We start from the raw sequence: 24,981 nt of genomic DNA on the forward strand, positions 1-24,981 counted from the left end.
TATGGATACATTTACGAGGTGAGTATATGCGTTTGAACTGGGTTGACTCGATTTGAACGTTCTGCATGCTGAATTTGACAATACATCCACATTTCTTCGACAAGCAATTACTTGTAATGCTTAGATTGATTGTTATCAAATGACAACGTCCGGGTCTTCGTCGGGGAAAAAAATTCGGTTTTAACTTGGTCGCTAGACTGACTATGCTGGCCGGAGGATCCTGCAGCTCGGAAGGCCTTTTTTCTTCGAATGAGTTACTTCCAGACCCTTTGCATGGGCCAACACAACCTATCTTCAAAGGATATTAATTATCTCAACATTATCCCAAAGACGTTCCAAGATGTTTCGCATATAATCAACTTTCGACAAAACCCCGTTTCCGTTTTTCAGTCAGGAGTTGTGGGCCTCTCATCAAGCAGGCATATAATAACTCGTTTGGGACGGAGGGGGGAACAATCTAGGAGAGGAAGCATCTGAGAACTCACTGCTCGGATACCTGGAGAACCGAAAACCATTTTGCCCGCATCGTTTACTCAGCTATACCTCTTTCCCAGTCTTCGTCACCTTCTCCCGTCCTCTATTCCCCGCCATCGGGGGCCTTTTGCCACGAAGATGTGGATGATCCTAAAGGTCGATATTGGTACCAATGCGTCCGCATCTCTTATCGGCCAGATGGGAGTATTCAGATGGGGGGAACATACCCTTATGTCCCACCAACCCACCAGCACATGAATTCGATTGCTTTTCAGTCTTCACACCTTTTTGCCACCACTCATCTATTGCCCAATACCCCTTGAGTGAAGCCACACCATCGATTGGTCAACATGCTCACGAGTCACCCCAATGTTTCCACATTCTGAGCACAATTTTGTACCATCAAGAGGACGCCACAACGCCTTTTGTTCTAGATGTAAACAGTCAGACACCGACTGAACGCACGCTCATTCGGCCTGACCAATCCTTGATTCTATCTTTTAAGTGTTTCTCCATTGTCCAAACTCCAACGTCAGTAGCAACAGTAAGTATCATGTTAATGACGAACATCAAACGCCACGTTGAGCCACGTTTTCGACAAGAAGATTGGATCAGAATCTCGCTGCTTTTTGCTCATTAACTTTGGAATTATGGAAGACCTGGATCTCTTAGAATCTCTTAGAATCCGAACGGCGGGACCTTTCGGTCATTTTGTCCGCCTTGATCATCCCGGTTATGATCCTTCAGAGTCCTCCAGGTGTGCTGTATGTTCTTTTCGACCCTTCTGCATGCGGGCTCCCCGGGGCTCAGCCCATCTTCTCTTCTCCCCTCTTCTCTTCACTCTTCTCTCGGTCACGGAGATTTCGTCTCCTATTTCCGAGGTTCGGTGCCAAAGCTAGATGTCCTATCATGCTTTACAATCTTTTCAGAGATTCAGACCGGAACCGTCATGCTGAAGAGATCGTAACGCCGCAGGCAGGCTGCAAAGTCAGCACAACCAATACGTTGGTAACTATTGGCTTCTGGACTCTAGAGGCCTTTGGTCACCATTTTTTTGCAGCACTCGTATGGCCGCATGTGCAGGTGATATTTTGACGTCGCTCTTTATCTGAATTCATCATCTTTTACCGCGTTGCATCATTCATGTTAGACCCTCATGTACCAACCATATAATCCCACACCGAACTAGAATATTTGGTTGCATCTATTACGCATCCACGGTCGCTCGCGCGATGCGTGCCAGCGTGTCTGTTACTCTGTTCTTCACTGCATTTGTACTCCTTGCCTCATCCTCATGGGCCCAAATACGAGATCACACATAATTAACCCAAAACGCTCAAAGTTGCAACAATATTTTGATCCATTTTTTTATCTCTATTGAGTTTGGCTGGCACTGCTGATTCTCAACATTTTACTTCATCTTCACCATTTCACGAAATTTCCACTGTTTCACGCCTGAATGTTTCTGAGGGTACAAACCTTTTTGTCATATCACTGTGAGATCGATTCCCCGTCAGTGCTCTGTTATCTTCTGCACCCGTATTATTCTTAGCCATCACTTATGATGATGTGATTTTAGCAGCCTGCACGATGACTCTTTAACCTTCAATCACATTCACGGTCATGTTCTCATATGGGTATAAGTGCCCAGAAACTTGAATAGGGCGTGTTGCCCTCCTTCTGAGCTCTATCCAATCAGTGTCCACTTGCTGATACTACTGACCATCGTCGCCTTCAGCCTCCAGCACCGAAATCATTCATCCACTATCGATGCGGCGATCACTACAAACAGCTAAAACCTCGGGCAGCAGATTTCAGATTTCATAACAGGATGCGGGGAAGTGAAAGTCGTTTCTAAAATAAATGACATATATATTTTTGTTCGGCACGCGACAACAGATGGTGCTGTCCGCGAAAGTTTGCTCTCTTCATAAAAGGAAAACATGGTCCCAAGCAGCGGTTTTGCTTTCAAAAATTCCCTCAAAGAAAAAGACGAGTAAAAATTCCATGATGCACGGGGCTCTCATTACAAGTACATTAATATCATTCGTGGAGTGGGAAGAGGTATCGGCGCGACTTGGAATTAACTAAATAACTCTTGTCGTATGGGTATATGTTGGAGTGGAGCGGGTAACGTTGAAAGTGGATCCATGGATTGCTTGGTTGTTTTAGATATATACAGTGATCGTCGACAATGGGTTGGCATAAGAGTATTGCACCGGTATTTGTCCGTGGTACTTTTCTCACTTCCGCTTGTGGAGTGGAAGCTGGGCATGTAAGAAGGGCGAATATAGAAAGAGAGGGGTCTAGACTTGAAATTCGTGCGAGCAGATGAACAACGAATTGTGCAGAGTAGATTGAAGTGGACGCGAAGGTTCAGTGCTTCCGTGATATCGGAATGGGTTTCGCTGGATTCCCGGCAGTACTAGATGGCGATGTTGGCTTTTTAAGAACGTCACCAAGCTCTGGAATAGAAGCGTCTATTCTGTATGGCTCAAATATTCCCGCGGATCGCGAAGGATATCCGTAGGGTAAAGTAGGAGACCGTGAGGAGGAATTGGGAGGATAGTTCGTCGTCTGTGGCTGCTGTACGCTTCTGTAATCGATGTTGGAGGGATAGGCATGGCCGTATGGTGAACTTTTGGGTCCATTGCTCTGGTTAACTTGCGAGCAATTGGTAAACGGATGGATTGCAAACGGATCAAATTGGGTTAATGTTGAAGAAGGGCTCGGGGGCGACCCTGACTCGGTAGAGGACGATGATGAGGACGACATTTTATGCAGAGAGCGAGTCAAGAGTGGTTGGTGAAGTGAGGGATGTTTTTATAACAGGAAAGGTATGACCAGTTGTGGGTGGTTTTTGGTTAGAAGTCCTGTTGGGTCAAACCGACTAGATCTTTGGGTTTATATAGGTCCCATATAAAGCATTTTATTGCGTGTTCCACAGATCTCGGATCCTAAGTACCTCCCAGTATCAACGAGGTATTACCCCATGTCTTGCGATTTGTGGCAGACTTCTATATGTCGGGCCGAGCAAAGCAACATCTAAATGTTATGTCACTTGTGGAAGTTTGGCAGAATGTTCGTAGTGCCTTCTGGATTGGAACAACGGCCACAAGTGTGTTTGAAAGACGCCGGATAAGTATGCGGCGATGGAAGAATTAGCAAGAACTCTCGCCTATCGCGATCAAATTTGAGCGCGCCTTGGAAAGAAACTGAGAATGAGCATTGGTCAGGTGTTTTTCTGGTGTGTTTGTGGCATCCCCCGTGGGGGTTTCCCCCGAATGCTTGCGGGGTCAAAGCGTGCCTGGGACTACGTATGAAACGTTATCATGTCGAACTCGGGTAGGCATGCTGAAATTCGACTGCATGTCGCGGGCAAGTGTTTGTTAGTTCAGGGAATATGCAAGGTCCGAACGTAGGCAGGGTCTAATTTAGATTCAGTGGCCAACTTTACAAACCTGCGCATGTTCTGGTTTCACAAACAATCATGATTGCGGGAGAATACGATAGTTTGAGCAGTAGAAAGTTGATTTCACTTACAATAATAGCGTAAACAGTGATGCCCGTCCGCAAGCCGTTGACCCATCGGTGAAGATTCAGTCACGCGACTATCTCAGAACACAGGCCTTTCACAGTTGTCACCAAGATTTATCTTTCCTAGACTTCGGTTCTCTGCAATAAGACGTGAACGCTAAATTTTTTGATACAATCAAGCCTCGGGCCGTTGTGTCTGAGAAGCGGATGCTGCACGGTTTGTTGAACTTTGTTCAAGTTGATCACTTCAAAAAAAGCAGAATCTCTGCCACCCGGAAAGGTTGAGCAGAAGACTCCAATATCGTGCCTTGCACATCTAGTCTAACCAAACTGGTATGGTATGATGAAGAACATCGGAAAATTTATGAAATATGTATGTTTCATGAACTTGTAGTCTGGACAATCAGTAGCTCGACATTTGGTCGGCATCGTTAGATTCGACGCGGAAATCAGTCGGTCGAAACGTTCGAGCAAATAGGGGCCAATAAAAGCCAGAGAAAGACCGGAAATGGATGTACAAGTGTTGCATGCCCGAGTCGGAACATATTAGGTTACTCGGTGGAGGTTTTGCAATGCGTATACTGCGATTTGGTTCTTCAGAATGCATGGTACGTTGTAGCAGCAAATCAAAGGCTTTCTTTAGAACGGAGATAACGACCGATTGCGTCTACTTTCGACGTGGAAGCTATGATTTGTCGATCAAGAGCACATTAGGTGCAGCAGATATTGAAATGTCTGTTATCCTTCGAAGCTTTTGGGTGTATATATTGAGAGAGATAGGCTCTATGACTGTGTGGAGATTGATACTTGAATAGCCTATCATAAGCAAATGCTATTAGGAGAATAAAGCCTGAACGCAAAATACCCTTACCAGTTATTGAAGAGTACACCAAGTTACTATCGCATTAAATTTTCTCCTTCCCGATCCACCATCAAAAATTTCCCTTTGTCAAATAGAAGGTTCCTCGAGGAAAGCATATCACATAGATTCGGAGGCTCTTTGACATTTGGCAAACATTTCCGGACCGCCAACAAGGAGCGAATGCATTGTCTACCCCTATGTCTTGAACGTACAGTAAAATTTGGTCTGCTGTTGGGTCGGCTGACACGAGCATTTCGGTTCCAGGAGAGATAGGCAATCCTCGAGCGCTAAAATAGCTTGCTTTGGAGCCGGAGCCGGCCAATAAAAACGGGCGCTCCAAGTCCAACAGGCGAAACATACCCATGGATGGAAGGACACGTGCGAAGCTTGTGGTGGCGAGTGGGGAGTTTGCACCACAGAGTCTAGACTAAGAATGTCCTGAGGTACCACAGCTGAAGAGCTCCAATTCGTTTTGGCGTAGAAATAAGCCAGAAGCTAGAATGTGGTGCGTCTGCAAATTGGACAGTTCCCGGCGGCAGTTCCCGGCGGCAGCCATACAGATGTCTGGCACTGTAGAAGTGTTCCAGTCACAGGCACCTCCTGCAAAGCTTACTGATGATACGATGGACGTATTTCAGGACGGACTTCCGAGGATTGAGAAATTGGGTGGCACGGACACCAGAACAAAGACCCACGGCCGCGAATGTCAATTATTCCCCACGTCGTCTCGTTTCGCCATTGACATATCAGACCACATTTACAAGCCTCGGAGAAATATGCTGCGCATAAAGCCCTTTCGTGTTCGTCATAGGCAGACTCATCCCACAGTTTCCCGATCGTCTGGGACCCATCGCCCTGCTTATGGGGCGCCAAAAAGCCATTGTGCGTAGGGTCCAAAGGTCAAGTGGACAAAAGCAAAAGCATATTGAGCAAAAAAAGGTTCGCCCAGACAAAGCCAGCGGAACGTTATACTGAGCAAGCATCCATCGTGAGTTGTAATCGGTATCGTCTGACAGCTCAGGAATTGCTGGTGTCGCGGAGGCCGAGTGTGGGTTCACGATTGAGTGTATAGAAATACCCTTTTCGTTATCATGCTCTGACTGACACGAGACTTTATCTTATGTATACAATGGAAAAAACGGTGAACAACATAATGCCAGATTCGAAAGTCGACATTTGAAGGTTGGAGCAGATGAAGGTTCAAAGGAGAGGTGTAACGGCAACTACCGGCTCTTCGTCCGCATTCATCCTCTACACAATTTGCTGTCCAAAAACATAGCTTTACGGAAAAACAGAATTAGATACATTAATTTTTCCTTCAACACACGCTACAGGTGCTACACACAAGAAATAAAAAGGAAAACAGGCAAGGTAAATTTAAGGGAGGAGGAGAGGGAGAGAAGGGCGCATATCCTTTGTGTAAAAAAAACAAGAAACTCTGATATGTAGCCACTTTCATTTCATTTCAAGAATTCGTTTATTCGTTCGTTGTTGGTTGGAGAGATATATAACAAAAAAAACAGAGGTCGTCAAGGTTTTTATGAAAACACTGGTTCTGGGTTCTGGGATGGGGATGGGGATGGGATGGAATAATTGAGATGGGATGGGAATGTTGCAATTGGATATTGGAATAGTGGTTACGAAAAAAAAGAAAAAAAGAAAAACACACGAGAAACCCATGATGATTTATAGAAACAGAGGAAAAAAAAATAAGGAAACAATGGGATTGGGGGAAAGGAATTTCTGCAATTGATTGGAGGGGGAATGATGATGGATGGATGGATGGATTGATGATAAATGACGATGCTGTTAACAATGACTGGGAAACACTGGGAACACAAGCAATACGGTGGGAACAGGCAGACCGGAGCAGGCAGGCAGGCAGGCAGGCGAAGCAGACAGACAGGGCAGGCAAGGGAAGTGTCGTATACAAATGGTTACATTTCATTTTGAGGGGAACAAAAAAAAAGGGGGGGCAGGAGAGGAACACAAATACAGTGATGATTTTTTTTCGTCGGTCGGCAGGCAGCAGAGAATAATGTGCGATTCAACTTGTGATTTTATCTCAATCGATGTTTTTGGATGAAGCTCTTCGCACAATTTTTTTGATGAGAGGGCGTGTGTATGGTGCGTATTCCGACTTTTTGCTGTTACGGATAAACCACAGAATAGATTTTTCGACGGTTTCGTTTGGATAGTTAATTGGTTCGTAAACGACCCGTCGCATAAATCTTTGGATTGGCGGTGATGGCAGGTGTGTGTGTGGTTTTCGATTTCGATTTCGGTTTTTGTTTGTTTCGATGCGCAAAAATGGCATCGATGCCGATGATGAAAATGGTCGACCTCGACCGCGAAAAAAAGAATGATGATAATCCAGTCTTTCATCGGCAATCAGTGGTGAGTGGTGTTGTAGTGGTAGTGGTAGTGGTAGTGGTAGTGCGGGCAAGAGTAGAGATGCAGGTTAAGGATAGCGAGATGATGGAGTCGTGTATTTAGGAGGGAGAAATGTCTAATCCAGAGAGCGATGTCCTGCAAGAGCAGACATTCGCCGAAGCTTTTGTTTCCCTCTCTAGCCCAAAAAGAGAAGAGAAGAAAAGACCATCAAAACGGGAAATCATAGAGAGGATGAGAACGAAAGAGAGAGAGAGAGGACAAAAAAAAGACCAGCAAAAAAGGCAAAAGGGAAGTTGATTTTGTATAAACACAAGTGGAGTCGAAAAAACTTGAGAGTCGGGAACGAAAATGACATAAAAACAAGAACAAATTGTGATGATGGCAACAACAAGAAAGAAAGAAAGAACGAAAAGAACGAAAAGAAAAAAAAAACATAATTGACATAATTAAGAGAAATTGGTTGGATGATGAAATGAGCAGAGGGGCTTGTGGTAACAATGACCTTGAAGATGCTGACAAGGAAGGAAGAAGGAAGAATGCCGCTGCCTTGTGTCGAGAATCGGATTGCATGGTATGATTGATGCTTGTTCCAAAGTGAGACCCCATACAAGAAAAAAAATATTCAAGATGCAATGCACACAGGAAGACCAAGAAGAAACCAAAAAACACAACCAAAACAAGACCGGTCGCAGTTCGATGCACGGAAGCGGGGGCGGGTAGCATAGTAGCACGTCGGATGCCATTCATAGCTGTCCACCAACAAAGAGCCTACAAATTCAAAGGCGGTACACCCGTCGCATAGAAATTGCCCCTCTGCGTACCACTCGTGCTTCTAGCTTTCGCATTCGGATGGTGATGATGATGCACATGATGATGGAACGCCTGTCCATGGTGCGGCGTGTGCCCGCCCCCATACGGCGCCGACGCATACCCACCATGCAAACCGCTGCTCTTGCGCTTCATCAACTTGCGCTCCCGACGCTGCTCTTTGCGGCTCTTCTGGTTTTGCTGCTGTTGCTGAGCCTGAGTCTGTGCTTGCTGCTGCTGATACTGTGCACTAAACCCCAATCCCGAGCTAGCAGACGACGGCGAGCCAGGCATCGACACACTCGCGCCAACACCCGCGCTGCCCAACGGCAAAATCAAAGGCGACGACATCGTCGATCCACCGCCCATCGTGATCCTCCTCCGTTTCGCGAGCTTGTCACTGCCCCGCGTCCTCGTCGAACCGGCACTCCCACTCCCACCAGCACCACTCCCCGCCGCCAACGCGCCAAAGCCCAGTCCAAGGCCCAACCGCCCAGAGCTAAACGGACTGCTCTTTATCACATTGCCATAATCCGCACTCGAATGCGGGGTATGCATGCCGCCCATACCCATACCCATACCCATCCCAAACCCACCCCATCCGCTCTCCCTCGTCTGGCGGAACGCGCCGACAGAGATCATATCCCAGCGCGCGAGATTCTTGTGCACATGGACATTCTCTTCCTGGTGTTGCTGGTGCTGGCCAGAAGACTGATGATCCTGTCCATCTTGTTGCTGATGCTCTTGACCACCAGGCGATGATGCCTCGCCGTTAGCACCCGAATCATTTTCGACATTGCTCGCACCAGCATCAGCCGCCGACTTGCGCGTGTCCTCGGGGTCGTCCAGGAAGCTCGCGTCAAGCACATCGTCCAGCTGAATGGGCTTCGCAACGTCCTGCTCCTGGACTGCGTCACCAACAACACCCGCGTCGCCCGCACCAATGACTGCCTGGTCATCCTGCATATCAGAATTAGCAGCAGCGACGGCCGCAACGGACGAAAGCAGCAGCTCAAGCGGCGATCGCTCGTCGGTCGTGGCAGCAGGCGACGAAGGGTCATGCGGATCGTTTGCTAACACACCAACACCACCAGCCGCAGGGGTCGAGGCGGACGATACAGAAGGTGGCGGGGCATCGGCGATGCTGCCAGTGCTGGAGATGGACGCGCTGAGGGTGTGCAGGTGCCTGCGCAGAAGGTGCTCGACCTGGAAGGGAAAAGGAAACCCACGCGTAAGTTTGTTTGGTTCCTTTTCGCGTGCGCGTGCGCGTGATGATAGATAGATAGAATAGAAGCGAGCAAAGACGGTAGATAATGAACGAAGAAGAGATAATGACGATGATGGTGATGGACAATTGCACAAGCGGATAGATAAATGAAAAAAGGAAAGAAGGGACAAAGCGCGAATAAAAGCAGGCAGGCAGGCAGGCACAAAAAAAAGAACCGAAAAAAGGTACTCACAGCACTACCCATGCCGATATCCCCCACAGCAGGCGTCCTCGGCGCCCTCCTTCTGCCCATAAACCGCGGGTGTGGGCTGGGCACATCGGCGCCCTTGACATCATCTCCAATCACCGCCTGGCGCGTCTCCCTGCTCGGCGAGAACACGCCCTGCCTGGGACCCGTCGGCGTCTTCTTCCTCTTCTTCTTATTTTTCTTCTCCTTGTTCTTCATCTTCTTCACCACGCTCCTGACACTCTCCACACTATGCATCGTCGCGCTCTCAGCACCAGCGGCCTTGTCAACGCCCTTCGCCTTCCTCCTTTTCGCCGACCCATTCGTGTTCTTCGCCGCCGCCGCCGCCAGCGCCATCTTCCTCGCCATCGCATTATGCTTATTGATGACATGTATATTCTTCCCTCCACCGCCCGGCGTGCCCACGCCCATACCTTCGTCCACCACACCCGCACCAGCGAGATTCTCGTCCCACCCAGCCGTAACACTGGCGCTCGCACCGACGTTCGCGCTGTCCTTGCGCTTTTTCATCATCCGCCGGCTCAGCTTGTTCGTCATGGCCTTGATCATCCGCTCGTCGCACTCGTACCCATACGCGCCACCATCATACTCGTACTCCTCAAGCTCCGACGGCGACATCGCCTCGAGCTCGCTGGCACTGCTGCTGAACCCAAGAGCGATCATATCCTCATCCTCCTCTTCCTCGCTGCCCATCTCCTCATCACTATCCCCTTCCTCATCGTCATCCGAATCCTCTTCAGAAGACGATTCCTCCGACGACTCGTCGAAAATCGCTTCATCAGAATCATAAAACACGACTCTTCCCTGCAAAATATCCAAAGCGCTTGGTCCAGCACCCGCCCCCCACATACCCACCAACCCCCTCTTCCTCTTCTCCTTCCTGCCTCTGCCCCTTCCTTCCACACCACCCCTTCCCAAGCCTCTACCCAGACCAGGACTGATACCCGGACTACTAACCGTGCTAAGCGGGTTAATCGCCGACACGGACAACGGCAAACTGAACAGCCGCATCGCGCGCTCATTCGGGAGATCATCCTCGCCCACAAGCTCCTCATCCGTCGTATCACCCGATCCCTCAAGCTCGCCATCCTCCTCCTCATACCCTCCCTCCGAGTGCGTGAACATCTCCACATCGCTGTCTCCTTGCTGCTGCATATCAGCATATGGCGCAAAGTACGCGTGCTGAGAAAGCGAGTCGTCGCCATACACACTGTTCGTCGCGCTGCTCGACGCGAAGCGGCTCGCGTCCGCCTCAAAGTCAAAGTCGACCATCGACAACGTCGAGTTTTGCGTCTCGCCTGTTCCGTTTGTGAACACGATCTGGCCGTCCCAGCCTTGTGTCACCTCGAAAGGCAGAGCCTCGAAGGGCTTGAGTCTTTTCAATGCGTTGTCGCCGCCGGCTGCGCCGAACCCGCGCTCTGTGAAATCTGATGCCGCGCACGAGATGTCGCTCTGGTCGCCCTCTTCACCCATCGATGACGCAAATGGTGAATGCGCATGACTGAAGCCGTTGCGTGGCGCGCTGTTGAACCCAGCGGTCCCCGACGAACTCTTGCTGGAGATCGAGTCGGTGTCTGACAGATTGGCAAAGAACAAGTCGGCGTCAAAGCTGGACTCATCCTCCTCCTCTGACCAGCCAGTTGCGAGACCAACATAGCGGTGGCGATGATCGTCGGTGCTCTCTCCTTCTTCTTCATCCTGCATCATCTGCATTTGCATCTGCGCGAGTTGCATCTGCGCAGCAGACGATCCCAGTGTGACATCCTCCTCCGTCTCCTCATCCTCATCCTCACCCTCCGCATCCGCCTCGTCGTTATCCGCATCTGCCTCGTCTTCATCTTCATCTTCGTCGTCGTCTTCCTCGGTCGCATCGCTATCCACGTCCATCTCAACGTCGCTCGGGCCAACGCTCTTCTTGCGAGGGCGGATCACCCAGTCGTTGTTCCGCCCTCCATTCCGCTTCTCGCCACCGCCCAAAAGCTCGCGCTTAACGCGCGCCTTGTCATGCACGTCCGCGAGAATAAAGCTCTCCTCCTCTGCCTCGATGTCCGAGTCCGAGTCAAACTCTGACAGCGACGACGAGGACGAGGATGAATTAGTCGACGAGAGGGAGGAGGAGAGGGCCGAGGCAGATACAAAGGTCGGGAGGTCGGCGACGGCCATGACCGTAGGAGCGGCACCCGCGTTTACATTTTTGCGGTGCAGCACATGGGGGCCCGCCAAGGCCATGGCGACGTCAGAGTCGGACGAGAGAGACGAGGTCTCGTCGTCGCTCTGGAGCACGCGCTTCTTCTTGACAGGCTTCTTGCGCGCGTGTGGGTGAGAGAGGGCGCCTGGACGGGGCTTGATGTGGTTGTTGTGAGTCTGGCTCGGGCGGGCCTTGATTGACTTTGGATGTTTGCCCGGGGCGGCTGTTTTGGGGTTGAGAGGCTTGTACGGGGGCGAGCGGGCGGAGGCATAGAGGGTGGATGTATGCTGCTGATTCTGGCGGGCGAGAGACTTTGGGGGGCGACCGCGCTTTTTGGGGGCGGGGGCCGTGCTTACTGGGGCCGAGGATGCAGGGGGGTCTGAGGCGCTGGTGTATCCGGCGTTTGCGTAGTCGGACGTCGTCTCTGCGTGATTCTTGTACGATTTTGCTGCATGGGGCGGTTGGGACTGACGGCGCTTTGCCAGGAGACTGGGTGGGACTGTGAGTTTTATCTTGAGCGATGGCTTCGATGTGGATGTGGACGAGCTTGTGCTGGGTGTGGATGTGGGTGCCGATGAGGATGGGTAGGGTGGGCCAGAGGAAGAAGAGCTGCGGGACGAGGAGCCCGCTGCATACATGAGACTGAGCTCTGCCATGGAGAGGGGGACGCCGGGCTTGGGAGTGGGTGGGGGTGGGCGGGGAGCAGCATGGGTTGGGGGATGGCAGGTGCACTCGCCGTCGCAGACAGGACAGATGTCGCTGTCGTCGCCGTCGTCGTCTATCGTATAGGAATGTGGAGGCGACATGGGAGGGGCTGTTTGTGTTGGATGGACTGTGGGGTGGTGGTGGTGGTGAGTGTCAGAAAGAGAGGAAAAGAAAGAGACATACAGAAAGAGTTTTTGTGCATGTTGGTGGATGTATATTGAACATGAGGATGGGACTTGATCCAGATTGAAGCGCTTTGAAATGGACTCGCAGAGAGCGTTGCTGCCCTAGCAATGGATGCTCGGCAGGCGGAAGACAAGAACAGAGATCAAAAAAATTCGCTTTTTTCTTCCAAATTGACCGCCAATATTTATCCCCATTTGGTGATCAGATATCTGTCTTGTGACCTCTTTCTCCTAGACATGTGTGATCGTAGCGCCTCGAGGCGACACCAACGCCATTTGTGCGAGGTCTCTCCCAACACTCGGTTCCCTGCAAATTCCACAACTCTCTGCTTCTAACCTGCTTCACCTGGACCGAGTCCGAGTCCCGACGCAGCAACCTCGACTCGCTTCGGGAATAGTCCCCGTTCAACCAGAGTCGCTTATTGCTTAGCTTCGTCTAAAGCTTCCTCTACAATTGCCTCCTCATTCAACAAACATCGTCCACGTATCCTCCCAATCTTCAACTCACTTTCTAATTCTAAATATACCAAACGTCGAGTAATTAGCTTCAACTCGGCTAGATGCCTTATGTCCGTCTTCCCATGTGAACTCACTCAGGTTCATTACTTCTGCGAGCCTTGTCCCTGTCCTCCTCCATCCTATTTCAATTTACAAAGAACCCTGATCACGATCACGAACCGCGATAGCCATTATATCACACCTTATATCTACCTGATCATCGCTTGATCATCATATTATCTTCATCATCAGAATTCACTCCAGAGATAACTTTTGCGTTCTGGGGTTCTGGGCTTGGGGTTTTAAAGCCCTGCCTGTCTTCCAATGCCAATGTAAACGTCACCGCGCGTGTGCCAACTTGATACTAGCTTAATCTTGCAATCACCTGCGCGCTGAAAGCTGTAGCATGTCCACGAGCTGATCATCTCTGACCCTGAAGTCTGACAGCATTCGCAAACAACATACATAAATCCTCAAACACTTTTTCGCCCCCTCCACAAACTATAAATAACCACAGTCTACCCCCACACACCCTCCACCAACTCCCAAAAAAAGAAACATTACACACGCCCACGCGCGTTGGATAATATTGGCACGTACCCGCCACAATAAAGTTCACAAGTCCAACTTGTCAACTCGACACTGGATCCGACCACGTCCAGCGCGCTCCTAGCGGCCAAGAATCAGACAGAAGCAAGCACGCGACAATACATTCTGCCCGTTCAGAACGACATAAACAATGAACATTGAACATTGAATAGCTATAAAGCTCCCTGACTGAGCTCGGAGGCAGACAAGCTCTGAAATGGCCCACAAGCTTAAGAACCTTCCAAGCGAGCTCGACGTCCACGTCGAATAACGCCATGTCTTCTATTTACCTCTATCTCTCTCTTCTGAATCCAAGACTCAATCGTACTGAAGGCTACCAATGAACGACAACGACCGCCCCTAACTACTCACTCACTTAGCCTGACAGCATCACCTTCCTCAAACTTTCCACACCTACCGACCCGAACAGGCTAACAGGCTACACATCCATCTCCATCTAACCGGCACAAACGAGCAACCCGCAACCCGCAACCCGCAACAGGCAAGAATCAACAAATCGCAAGCCAGAACCAGAACATAACAAGCAACCGCGGCCGCGGCCGCGACTGACAGCACGCGAGAAACATGGAGAAATACACGGGCGTACCTTTTTGCTTTTACGCTCTTACCCTTTTTCGTTTTTCGCTTTTCGCTTTTTTTGATTAGTCGTGCGCGTGAGGTTTAGCGGCGCTGCTTTTCGGGTGTTCCCAGAATCCCAGTCCCACATTGTTGAATCGCTGATCATGATTCATGATATTCCCACTCCCAGTTAAGTTCAGTTGCTGATCATATTTCAAAACCAAATACCAGCGAGTGATGAGGAAGTATCAGGTATCAAGTGCACTATAGCTATCAAGTATAAAGTTAGGGGTCGTAAGTCTATCAGCGCATCACTGAAAATATATTATTTCTCCTCAGACCACCTACGTTCATTCAAACTCCAAAGCTCATATACATAGTCCAAGCTCCAAGCTCCATACTCCAACCTCATCCTCACCCAAAACCAAAACCACCAAGTCCGTCATACGCCACACCGTCTATTTTTGGATATGGTCACTTTTTCACTTTTTCACTTTTGACTCTTTTGGCTCTTTTTCGCTACAAAAAAAATGCTTTGTGATCATTTCCACCAAATTTTCATCAATTTTCATCAGTATATGGATTTGTCGATCCGCACACGTGGGCGGGACGGAACCATACGACCACACGACACGGCACGACGCGTAATTTGTGTAATTTCCAAAGATGATTTTCCAAGGCTTTGATTGATTGATGTTTTATTGCTGTGCGGCTCATTTATCTTATCTTAATGCTGGATTATCAAGTTATAGTGAGATGGAAGTGGAGGTGGAAAGGGACTCGTACTTGTGGAGGGCACACTTACTAGAGTAAAATAGATGATATACACTGACAGGCGTAGTGGGCCCTCAGGCCTCAGGCCTCAGGGAGGAGTCAGACTCCATTCTATAGCAATTAGCACGCGTGGGTGGGGTGATATCTTAAAAAATCACAATCACACCACCACCACTGGCAGGCTGGCACGCCGCCCACACCCACACCACGCCCTCCCTCCAAAAAATCTCACCATACTTACCCATCCATCAACCCATAACTTAATACACATCCAGCAAATGATCATGCAGGAACGCAATACTACTAACTGATTACCTCTAATTACGCATGCAAGTTATAACCTGTTATAACGCGCGCTTCCAAGGCAAAATACAAATTTCACCTTGATCACGACCAAAAAGCCCGCTTTTTCAAATTCGACGATACATTCGGACCTGGTCGCCGTCTGCCGCATCTGCCGCGTCTGCCGTCTGCCGTCGCCGTCACCATCTCCCGTTGCCCATCCCCGTTTCGCCGTCTCGCGACTGGTGTTGTCCAAAGCCATGCTATGTGTACAACGGGTGTCTCTGACCCCCTCTAAATTCGGGCCTGGTCGCTGTCTCCCGTCTCCCGTCCGCCATCACCATCATCTCCCGTCAAAACGTATCGCGATTTTGGAAGAGAATCACTCATGTATAAAACGGAAATTTATTGTATTGGGAGGTGATGCAAAACTAATTAAATCTGGGTTTTAGAACGTATGTAGGCGCGTTTTCCAAAGTTACAAAATGAGAAAGCGTTGAAGAAAAAAATGTTGTTACAGAATAGCTAGCGCGATCACTTGAACCACGGTGGTCCAAACCGACTCAGTGAAGTCGTTCAGATGTTAGTACGTTCCCGTCTCGATTCATTCTCAATTGTCCTGGATATTCGTGTAGATCACAGGCAATGAGATGTTTACTGATATTTAGTCTTGAGAGACAGTGTGGCGAAGGTCCCAAGTCGTCACGCCATAGTACCTTCCTTCCGTTTTAACCTCCACGCCCGTTTCCTTGGATTTACTGTAAACGGTTATAGGGATATCCAGGTCAGATCGCGTAACACTCGAGATAGCTCTGACGACAGTGTGTGCAGGGGCAGTAACAGGGAACCTGGCCGTGTACGCTTTGGACGTAGTCGTCGAAGAGCCCCAAGTAAACGTCGACGTGCTCGTTATCTCCGTCGAAATCTTGCCCTCCGCAATGAACGGCACACCCGTCGTGAACGTCGCCCCAACCTTGATGGAGAACCCCTGCGCAAATTGGAACGTCGACGTTTCTTGCGTAGATACGTTGATCGACGCCTCCGAGGTCTGGGACGTGTCAGTGTCGTTTTTCAACGATTGAGTGGCGATGACGATGGGCGTGGAGCTCAAGATCTTGCCTTGATCGACGTGATATTCGACGTGGTCGATGATAGTATCTTCGAATATGAAAGAGAAGTACTGGTCTGCATACTTTTCGCCCGTGCTATTGTAGTTGGCTACTTGTGGGTCCCTAGTCGTACGCGAGACCCAGGCAAGGGAGTTGCTGGGGCAGACTATGCGGAAGAAAGTCGAAAATGTCCCGCTTCCGACTTCGAATTTAAACCAGTTGTCGCGGTACTTGCCATCTCCTTCGATATGCCCGATAGTAGGATTTGGCGATGGCCTCGAAAAAAGTACTTTTCCGGTTTTCTTGCTTTTGATGGCGTATTGGCCGGCATATTCTCCAGTACCGTGGATAAGCTGGAAGAGCTGATCATCATATTCCGGCCCCATGTGGTAGTGCCACACATAGGGCTCGAATGTGTCCCTCGAGAAAAGAACAAGATTGCTACTGTAGCCAAGAAGTCGAAAATAAAATTTTTCGGGGGGAATGTACAAGTCTGGCATCGTAACAGTGATATTTCTGTAGTTCAATTAGCATATTTTCTCTGATCGTCTAAAAAAACGAAACTGACAGTTTGAGAGTGTAAATCCAAAGTGATATGTGTCGTAAAGCGGGTCAAAGAATCAATCTATATAAAATTGATATTGATTCAGACGTAAGCCATGAACGAATTATCAGAAAACACTTACTGTGGCACAGTTGCTAGCGTCGTCCTTTGTAAAAAGACACGGCGGAAACTTGTGCTATGTGATATCTTGGTTTGGTGTCGTCCTTTTATATGTATACCTCTCGGCCTCGTAATTTCAACGAGATAAAAAGAAGCGCTTAACTCCACTACACCTCGCAGGGTCCTCAACATTCCGGGGTTTTGACGACCCTCTTAATTAATTTTGACATACCGTCACGTACACGAGGTCTATAAAATGAATCTTTTCTATTAAACCAAGTTCGCATCCATCTGAATGACCTGAGAATGGATTTCAGCGCGTCAATGTCAATCAACTTGTTATCTAATCCTTATTTACTTTGTGTTCTTTCCGAATTGTTGGTTACTCGGAACATCAATAAAACTAGTCATGTCAGAATGTACAGTAGGGCGTCGAACATAAAGCCTGACCTTAATGGACATAAATTGGAATTAAAACAAAAAAGAGCAGTCTGACAGTAACACATGGCAGCTAAAATCACAGCATGTTCGGAGAATAACATCGACCGAAGCTTTAAAAACCTTGTAATTAGTACTGAGCTCTTTAAAACAAAGACAATGCCAAGGTGTTTTTGGTATCAGTGGCCCTAAACAACTATATTTAGGCTGTTTTTATATTATGTGTCCAACTTTCTCTTATCATTGAAGTTCGCTGGACCAGAAGGACAGCTCTAGAAGCAGGGACATTGACCGTCAGATGCCAACTTTTGCTTCCGGCATCAAAACCGTGACAGTGGACATGTCCATTGCCGGACTCCCGGTATATAATAAACTTTTACAAAGGCCTCGTAATGTTGTGTTTGTGATCAGGATGAGTTCTGAGAAGGAAGGAAGCATACAAGGATGGATAGCTCCTCCGATGAATGATAGAGATAGTATAACAAATTGGAAATGACCTTTGCACCCGGCCTTTGGTATTGATGGGCGCTTAGTAGGAATGCTGGGCGCCTATTAATCGATCGCGGATTGCATGTACATTACATTGATTATCTCTAGTGATAGGTGTTAGCACATTTTGATACAGTGGTAAGTGCATGCCGAGACCCTCTTTTTCTGTGCGGCACAATCTCCGAGTCTAAACTCTGGTAATATATTTTCCAGAGTTGAGGTAAAATCTCCATCAATTAAATTCTGAAAGTTGACGGGTGTGTAAGTCATATATATGTTTATTCAAAAGTACACGTACATGTAGGCTACCTTTAAGGTGCAGAGCATCTCAAAGGGATTCGTACTAGGGTTGCTTCGCTACCTTTCAGTACGCCTAATTGGCGCGACGCGACGCTTTTAATCACGTGGTGCTATATATGAGTCATGACATAACAGACAAATTTAGGGGTGAAAAGGTGAAAAACACCTTTCCTCCCCGAAATCAGCGGCAAAACCTGTTCAAACGATTAATACCGAAGTCGAAAAAACCCGTATTTTTTTCAAATTAGACGGTACATTCGGGCCTGCGTCTGCCGTCGCCTTGACCATCTCCCGTTTCGCCATCGTCCCCCGTCCCCCGTCTACAGCTCACCACAACGTTGGCTCTGGCCATATCCTGGATCGAAGCTGACGCGCACAAGTTCGCGTCCGTCCCTGCACCTGTGGGCGTAAAGTTATTTAAAACATAATTATCCTCATTGCTCAGACAGCGTCTCGCACATCGCGCACTGGCAGCAGGGGCAGTGGGCACTTTGCCAATCGCACCACCCACGGGCCACCGTAGCCCACAGCCCACACCACACACATGCACCGCGCGTATCCATACATTGCGTAAATTGTAATAGCCCGCGCTACATTTTGATTTATTGCGTTTTATCGCGTATGTAGACAAATTTCGGAGCTGCGCTATTGATTAGCCTTTACTGTATTATATATAATATTAATAGCCGCGCGGAGCCGCACGTACTGATTATTATTATTGCTTCAAGTTTATTGTCTGGGTTGAGTCAACGCGTGTCAATCCCTGTCAATGGCAGAGATGGAATGACTTGGGTTATATCCTTGTAATTCCCTAAATTCTAGTCATGCAATACGCACGAAAATCCAAAGTTCAGAATATGTACATTTAAAAGGTCGCGTAATAGCACGTTCCATGACGCAACAGGGGTGTTGGTTATAGCCACAATTGGGCAATCTCCTATAACTAACCATTCTCTCCGTCTCTCCGGGAAAAGGAAATGTAGAAGTTCACCTCGCACATGCAACGCAATCGTATATCTCATCCTCATCCTCGAGTTTTGTTCGTCGGACTCGAGATATCGACGGCACTATCTCTACCATCATATGAACACCGCAAGCACACCGACAACATGTCGTACTTCGTCGAACACAGACACGGAAAGTGCTGGAATCAAATGCAAATGAATCCAGCCTCCTAACACGACAACAACTCCTAGCTCAAGAGCGTTAGATCTATTCAGCCTGGTGTATATGATATACGCACATCGTCCGACGCATAACCCCTGTATTAGGAGTCATAACAGTGCGAATCGCAGCGGGAACGGTTGTGCGGTATCGGAATAGTGCAGCTAACACGTCTTATAATGATAAAGAGCTGACCGGAAATCAGTGTTCCAAAACCGCGAATAATGGGAAATTTTCACTCATCTGATGCAAAAATGTGTTGATCATTGTTGCTCTATCGTGCTAATTAAACGCATTGTGTCACTATTACTAAACCACATTATTTAATTCCAGCGTTATGATTAGCTGTAACTTGACCACTCATCAATCGGTGTTAGGATAACCTGGGCTTTTTCGAAAGGATATCCAATGATATGACGATTTGGTCGATCATGATCTAAACCTTATAACCTAAACCCGACCTATCAGATCAAAAGAGGACCCTAGCTGCAACCACGTTGCGTGCTTACCCTGCAGCTCAACATACCCCAAGGGCCTGGATTAAATTTTAGAACGTTCTCATCATAAAAATGAAGATATCATCAACCCGGGTTAGTCGGGTTCGCTCATGCTTTCACTGCCAAAATATCTTGACCGACCGTGATCAGCGTGAGTTTTGAGCAAGCTGAAAATATGCAGATTCAAACGTATCTTTTGGATGGATGATGGAGATAGTGGGATAGAGTGGTGACGTTTTTTATTTGCATCGTTTCGTGGGTATTGATGGGCGCTTAGACGTTTTGGGCGTTTATTAATCAATCGCGGATTGCAATTCATTATACCTCCTCTATCTAATAATAGGTATTAGTGTATATTATTACAGGTAAGTTCGGGGAGTAGCCTCTTCATTTTGCGACACATAAGCTTTAAACTCTGCTTCGTAACGCATTGTCCACAGTAGTACCAATTTAATTTCTAGAAGGGTGAGGTAAAATCTCTATCAATTAATTTCCGAAATACAACGGGTATATAAACTATATTTAAGTTTATTTAAAAGGTACAAGCATGTACATTTCCATGTTAGGTGCAGAGTATTTCAAATCACGGTTTCTTCGATACGCCCTAATTGGCGCGACGCGACGCGATTTGTATTATTATAATCACGTGGTGGTGTATGTGGGATGTCTCGTGATCTGTCAGCGAAGAGTTGAACGGGACGCGCTTCTGACTCTCAGTCTCGACCACCATTACTCGCACACGACACAACCACATACCTCGCTTCCTCTCTACCCGAGACCTTCCTCAAGTCCCCATATAGATACCTGTATCCCCAATCACTCTCACAATCACCCATCCCTCCAATCCCCAAGAATCTGAATCCACTAGCAGAGCAATGAGCAACGCCAACAACGCCGCTCCCACAAACGCCACGCAGATGAAGGAGAGGCTGTACGCGCAGTTGGCCGCCAGCCTGGGAAGAACCTCGCGCGCGATCAGCCAGACGGCCGATCTGTGTGAGCAGCTCCAGGTGGATCTGCACGCGATGAGAATATTCGCGGGCCTGGACGCCGCGAAGTGAGTGTTTCGATGTTGGTTCTGCTTTTCGTCCCATAAATCCATTTGTCCTTGCATCGTTTTTCTTGTCTTGTCTTTTGTCTTTTTCAAAATCGCGGATTTGTTTACTTAATGTGGTTTTTGTTCTAGGTTTATGACGGTCGCTGCTCAGCTTAATCCTTCTGACCAAGAAGAAGATGGAAATCAAAGTGATATCATTCAAGATTCAAAGAAAGCAAATGCTCAAAAGGACTAAACATGATTCTTATGCAACTCCAAACCCAAGCTCTCAGGCTCAATCTTCATCCCCAAAGACCAAAGAACCATTCGTAACGTTATTCCATCGATATTCCCAAAGACAAGCCGCACTGCTGCAACTTTAGCGTCGGCTAATCGCCTCGAGGACAAACACAATGCACGAATGCACATTGTGCAATAAATACAAGGCATGGCGAAAGTGCCACACTACTGAAGAATGTCGAACGACTCAAAAATGGGATTAAGCGGCAACTGATTTCGCCGATTTTTTTGTTCCCTCCGTCGACATTTCTCGGATCCTTTCAGATTGATGCTCATTGCGTGGGATCGCAGCTTTATGCACCTAGTGAATCGGCTACTGCTGGTATATCCTTCCTCGACTTCGACTTCGACATCCACGCCACCGTCCACTACTATTCCATGCTTTCGAATGATTCATATTTGATTGTGTATCTTCGGCCCAACTGACCGGTGTTATGTACAAGAATGACAAGAATGCTATGTGTATAATACAGGGCAGTTGATGTGTGTAGTCCAATGGGTAATAAAGGCTCGCCAGATAGAATACATTAGGAATAACTGTTACCAATATGTTGAGAAAAGAAAGAAGTAGATCAGTAGGGGGATGAAAATCAAGGAGACCAAGTCTTGGTCCAGAAATGCATGCACTGCATCTCGCACAGTTCACGGTTTTCCTTGAGGATAGCGATGACCTCAAAACAGAGCTTCCTATACTCCGCGCGTTGTTCAGTACCCTCGGCAAGTTTCTACAATGACAAAAGACGTTAACGACGCTAAAGGAGAAATGCTGAACAAAGACGTACTGTGAGATTGTTTCGCATCGCAGAGAGCATATTGCGACACAAATCTACGTAGGTTTGAACTTCAAGAGGAACCTCAGGCCTTCCAATACGGTCTTGTCGTATCCGCTCGTTCAAGTTTCTGAAAATGCCTTCAAACGAAATGTTGATTGACGTTACACACTGCTGAGAAAAAAGTAAAATACCTTGCAGTAAGGGCAATCGCAAATCCAGGAACTGTTCTCTTGTCAAGTCGTAATCACCAGAAGATTCGTCTTTCGGTGGCAACGGTGCTGCATTAAGGAGAAGAGGGTGTCGGCCATCAATAGAGAGCACAAGAGACACATATGCTCGTTCGACAGTAGGATCATTTGCCTTTGCTGCTGTGTGTAGAACCGTAGAATCAGAAATCAAGGCGTTAAGGAACACGCCGAAAGCACGGTTCATGAAGTCCTATTTCGTCCTCATCAAGTCAGAGTGATGGAAAAACGAAAGCAAAAGAAGACAAACCATATATTGCATTGGGTCAAGTCGGAGGGTTTGATACATGATGCTTAGCTGTACCCTACGGGTCCAATGTTCGTCATGGCATTTGGCCAGTTCTTCATCGATCCGCTTGAACGTTTCTTCCCACTAATAATCTCAATGAGCAGGAAATAGTTAGGTTACGAATTCAAAACCTACAGCAGTTTTCGTTGCCTCGATAGCAGAAAGCCCCAGCCGTGCACGTAGCCATAGATCGCACAAGTAGTTGTCTCCTTTGCGTGACTGAACGAGAAAAGGTTCCAATCCTGCAAATGTTGCGAATTTGAGTTTATTCAGATTTTTCAACACCTGACACATTCTCATTTAGTGGCTGAAAGGTCATAAGCAAACACAAGACTCACTTTGCGGAAATTCTCATCGTTTTCATTACTGGCAACGGAAGATACAGCAAGAGCCTCGGGAAGGTTGACGTCTGTCCAGTCGAAATCATCCTCAAACCCATAATCCTGGCTCTCTTGACTATCCTCGTCGATAGCTGACTGTGAAGGTGCTGGCAAAGAGGGTCGAGTCGGGGGTGGCAATGCTTTCGACCGCGCATTCAAGTACGCATCCATAAGACGAACGAACTGTTTGCTTATTGGGTTCTTATGCGCCTTGAAATTCGTCACCTTCTGGTTAGTATAAACCTCTTGCAAGCTTTCTATGGGATAAATCAGACCTAATTCGAAAATTGGTTAGATGAGACTTACCAAGGAATGTCGGCTCCGGATAGAAACTATACTCAGCACACGATTCTATAATGCTGCGTACGGCTACAAAGAGAGAATACATCAACTTTTCCAGCGACGATTTGTCCGCCGTTCTAGTATTTTGGGAAGAAGAGACCTCGAGCGAAGTGCAAGTCTTGAATTCTTCAATCAGCGTATGTGCCATATCCTCAATCCAACTAGCAAAAGCAGCAACACTCATTTTTCGCTGTACCAATAGGCATCCCCAATTTGCCATTCCCCTAATGATAGCCAATCGAGATTGGGTGTTGACTTTAGAAAAGTCGAGATAACTGCGAGCTTTATCGACTCGACTTTTCAAAGAGCTCCTATCCAAGTCGCTTGCAATAGCTAAAGCAGCCATGCGATTGTAGAACATCGTCATCTCTTGACCGCGAGGTTCCGTAAACGAGAGATCTCCCATAGGGATCAACAGTCGCATGAGTTTACCGAACTTGACAGACGTTGGACCAGTCGCAGAAAGTTTCCCATCCTGAATGGCTTGAATGATAAGCTTCATGAATAATGTATAAGCGGTCTCGTTGTAATTGAGCGATAGACGGCTCCAGTCAGCGTCTCTGAAAAAAGCAGGGTATTCATCTTTCTCATGCAAGAGATTGGCGTGTTTTCTGCTGGTAAATATTGGCAACAGCTCGTTGAACATCAACATGGCCGTAGAATCCCCAAGATTCCACTTATACCTGTCCCACAAGTGGAAGCATCGATTGAGGATCAGTGCAACATATTTATCATACTTTCGTCGTGAATCTTCTGGGATTTGCTCCAAATTGGGGTTGAGGTTGATTCTTCGGAGAGCGAATATCACGATGTCCCAATAAGTCGGAAGATGTGACTGACCAACTGTCATCCCATGAACAGAGAATTGCGATAATGCGCAGACACTATAGATGGTCAGCCACGCGTCTTCACTGGCTTCGTAAGGCGTCCGCGTATTTTTTTCTTCGGCGCGAGCAACCAAAATTTCCTTTAGCTGTGTCCAGAATCGGTGACTTTGGGGGGTGGCAGTTTCGTATAGTTTTGAGCCGAGAAGGTGGATGAGCCGGACCCATAGCTCTGCAGTATAATGAGCAAGTGACGTATCATTTAAGTCGACTTCATCAAGGAATGGTTGCATGGTCTGATTGAGACCATACTGCAGTAATAGACGCATGAGCAAAGAGGGAGAATCTTCGGAAAGTTTTTTCAACTCCTTTCCAGAGGAAGAGTCTGAGGTCGATCTGCCTCGTGTGGATATCTCAACCACAAACCAAACAACATACAGAACAGGCGCTTCAACAAACGAAATGGAGGCCTTTTCTATTCGGGCGATCAATTGAGTAAATTGGGTTTGAATAGTGTCAACCAGAGCCACCGAATCTTCCGCCGTAGCATCCTTAAGGTACCAAGAGGTAAGCTGACAGACCATCCTCATCGCTGACGCCCATTGAATGATAGTAACATCAATATCTGGGTCGGGAAGACCAGTTGCGAAGTCAAAAAGTTCTTCAGCGAATTTTGGAAGTATCGAGCAAAGTTCATTAACCCCCATCGTGATATCAAAGTGGAAATCAAGGATATTCGTGTCCACGATCATTGGTGCGGTTTGCATACTTTGATTGACGTTC

At 47.7% G+C, this 24,981-nt stretch overlaps 3 protein-coding genes across 3 annotated transcripts; 1 reads left to right on the top strand and 2 right to left on the bottom strand.

Moving 5' to 3' along the window:
- Positions 1–8,035: 8,035 nt before the first annotated feature.
- On the bottom strand, positions 8,036–12,543 carry JR316_0008269 (uncharacterized protein; the record flags this gene model as incomplete). Its single annotated transcript, XM_047893984.1, has 2 exons — positions 8,036–9,280; positions 9,535–12,543. The coding sequence occupies 2 exons, from the start codon at positions 12,541–12,543 to the stop codon at positions 8,036–8,038; spliced, it is 4,254 nt and encodes a 1,417-aa protein (XP_047747299.1).
- Positions 12,544–16,012: 3,469 nt separating this feature from the next.
- On the bottom strand, positions 16,013–16,957 carry JR316_0008270 (uncharacterized protein; the record flags this gene model as incomplete). Its single annotated transcript, XM_047893985.1, has 1 exon — positions 16,013–16,957. One exon carries the CDS (start codon positions 16,955–16,957, stop codon positions 16,013–16,015), a length of 945 nt encoding a protein of 314 aa, XP_047747300.1.
- A 3,927-nt stretch (positions 16,958–20,884) lies between these two features.
- On the top strand, positions 20,885–21,301 carry JR316_0008271 (uncharacterized protein; the record flags this gene model as incomplete). Its single annotated transcript, XM_047893986.1, has 2 exons — positions 20,885–21,066; positions 21,196–21,301. The coding sequence occupies 2 exons, from the start codon at positions 20,885–20,887 to the stop codon at positions 21,299–21,301; spliced, it is 288 nt and encodes a 95-aa protein (XP_047747301.1).
- Between the last annotated feature and the right edge of the window lie 3,680 nt (positions 21,302–24,981).

This window comes from Psilocybe cubensis, chromosome 7 (assembly GCF_017499595.1).
Source record: "Psilocybe cubensis strain MGC-MH-2018 chromosome 7, whole genome shotgun sequence".
Lineage (NCBI taxonomy): Eukaryota > Fungi > Basidiomycota > Agaricomycetes > Agaricales > Agrocybaceae > Psilocybe > Psilocybe cubensis.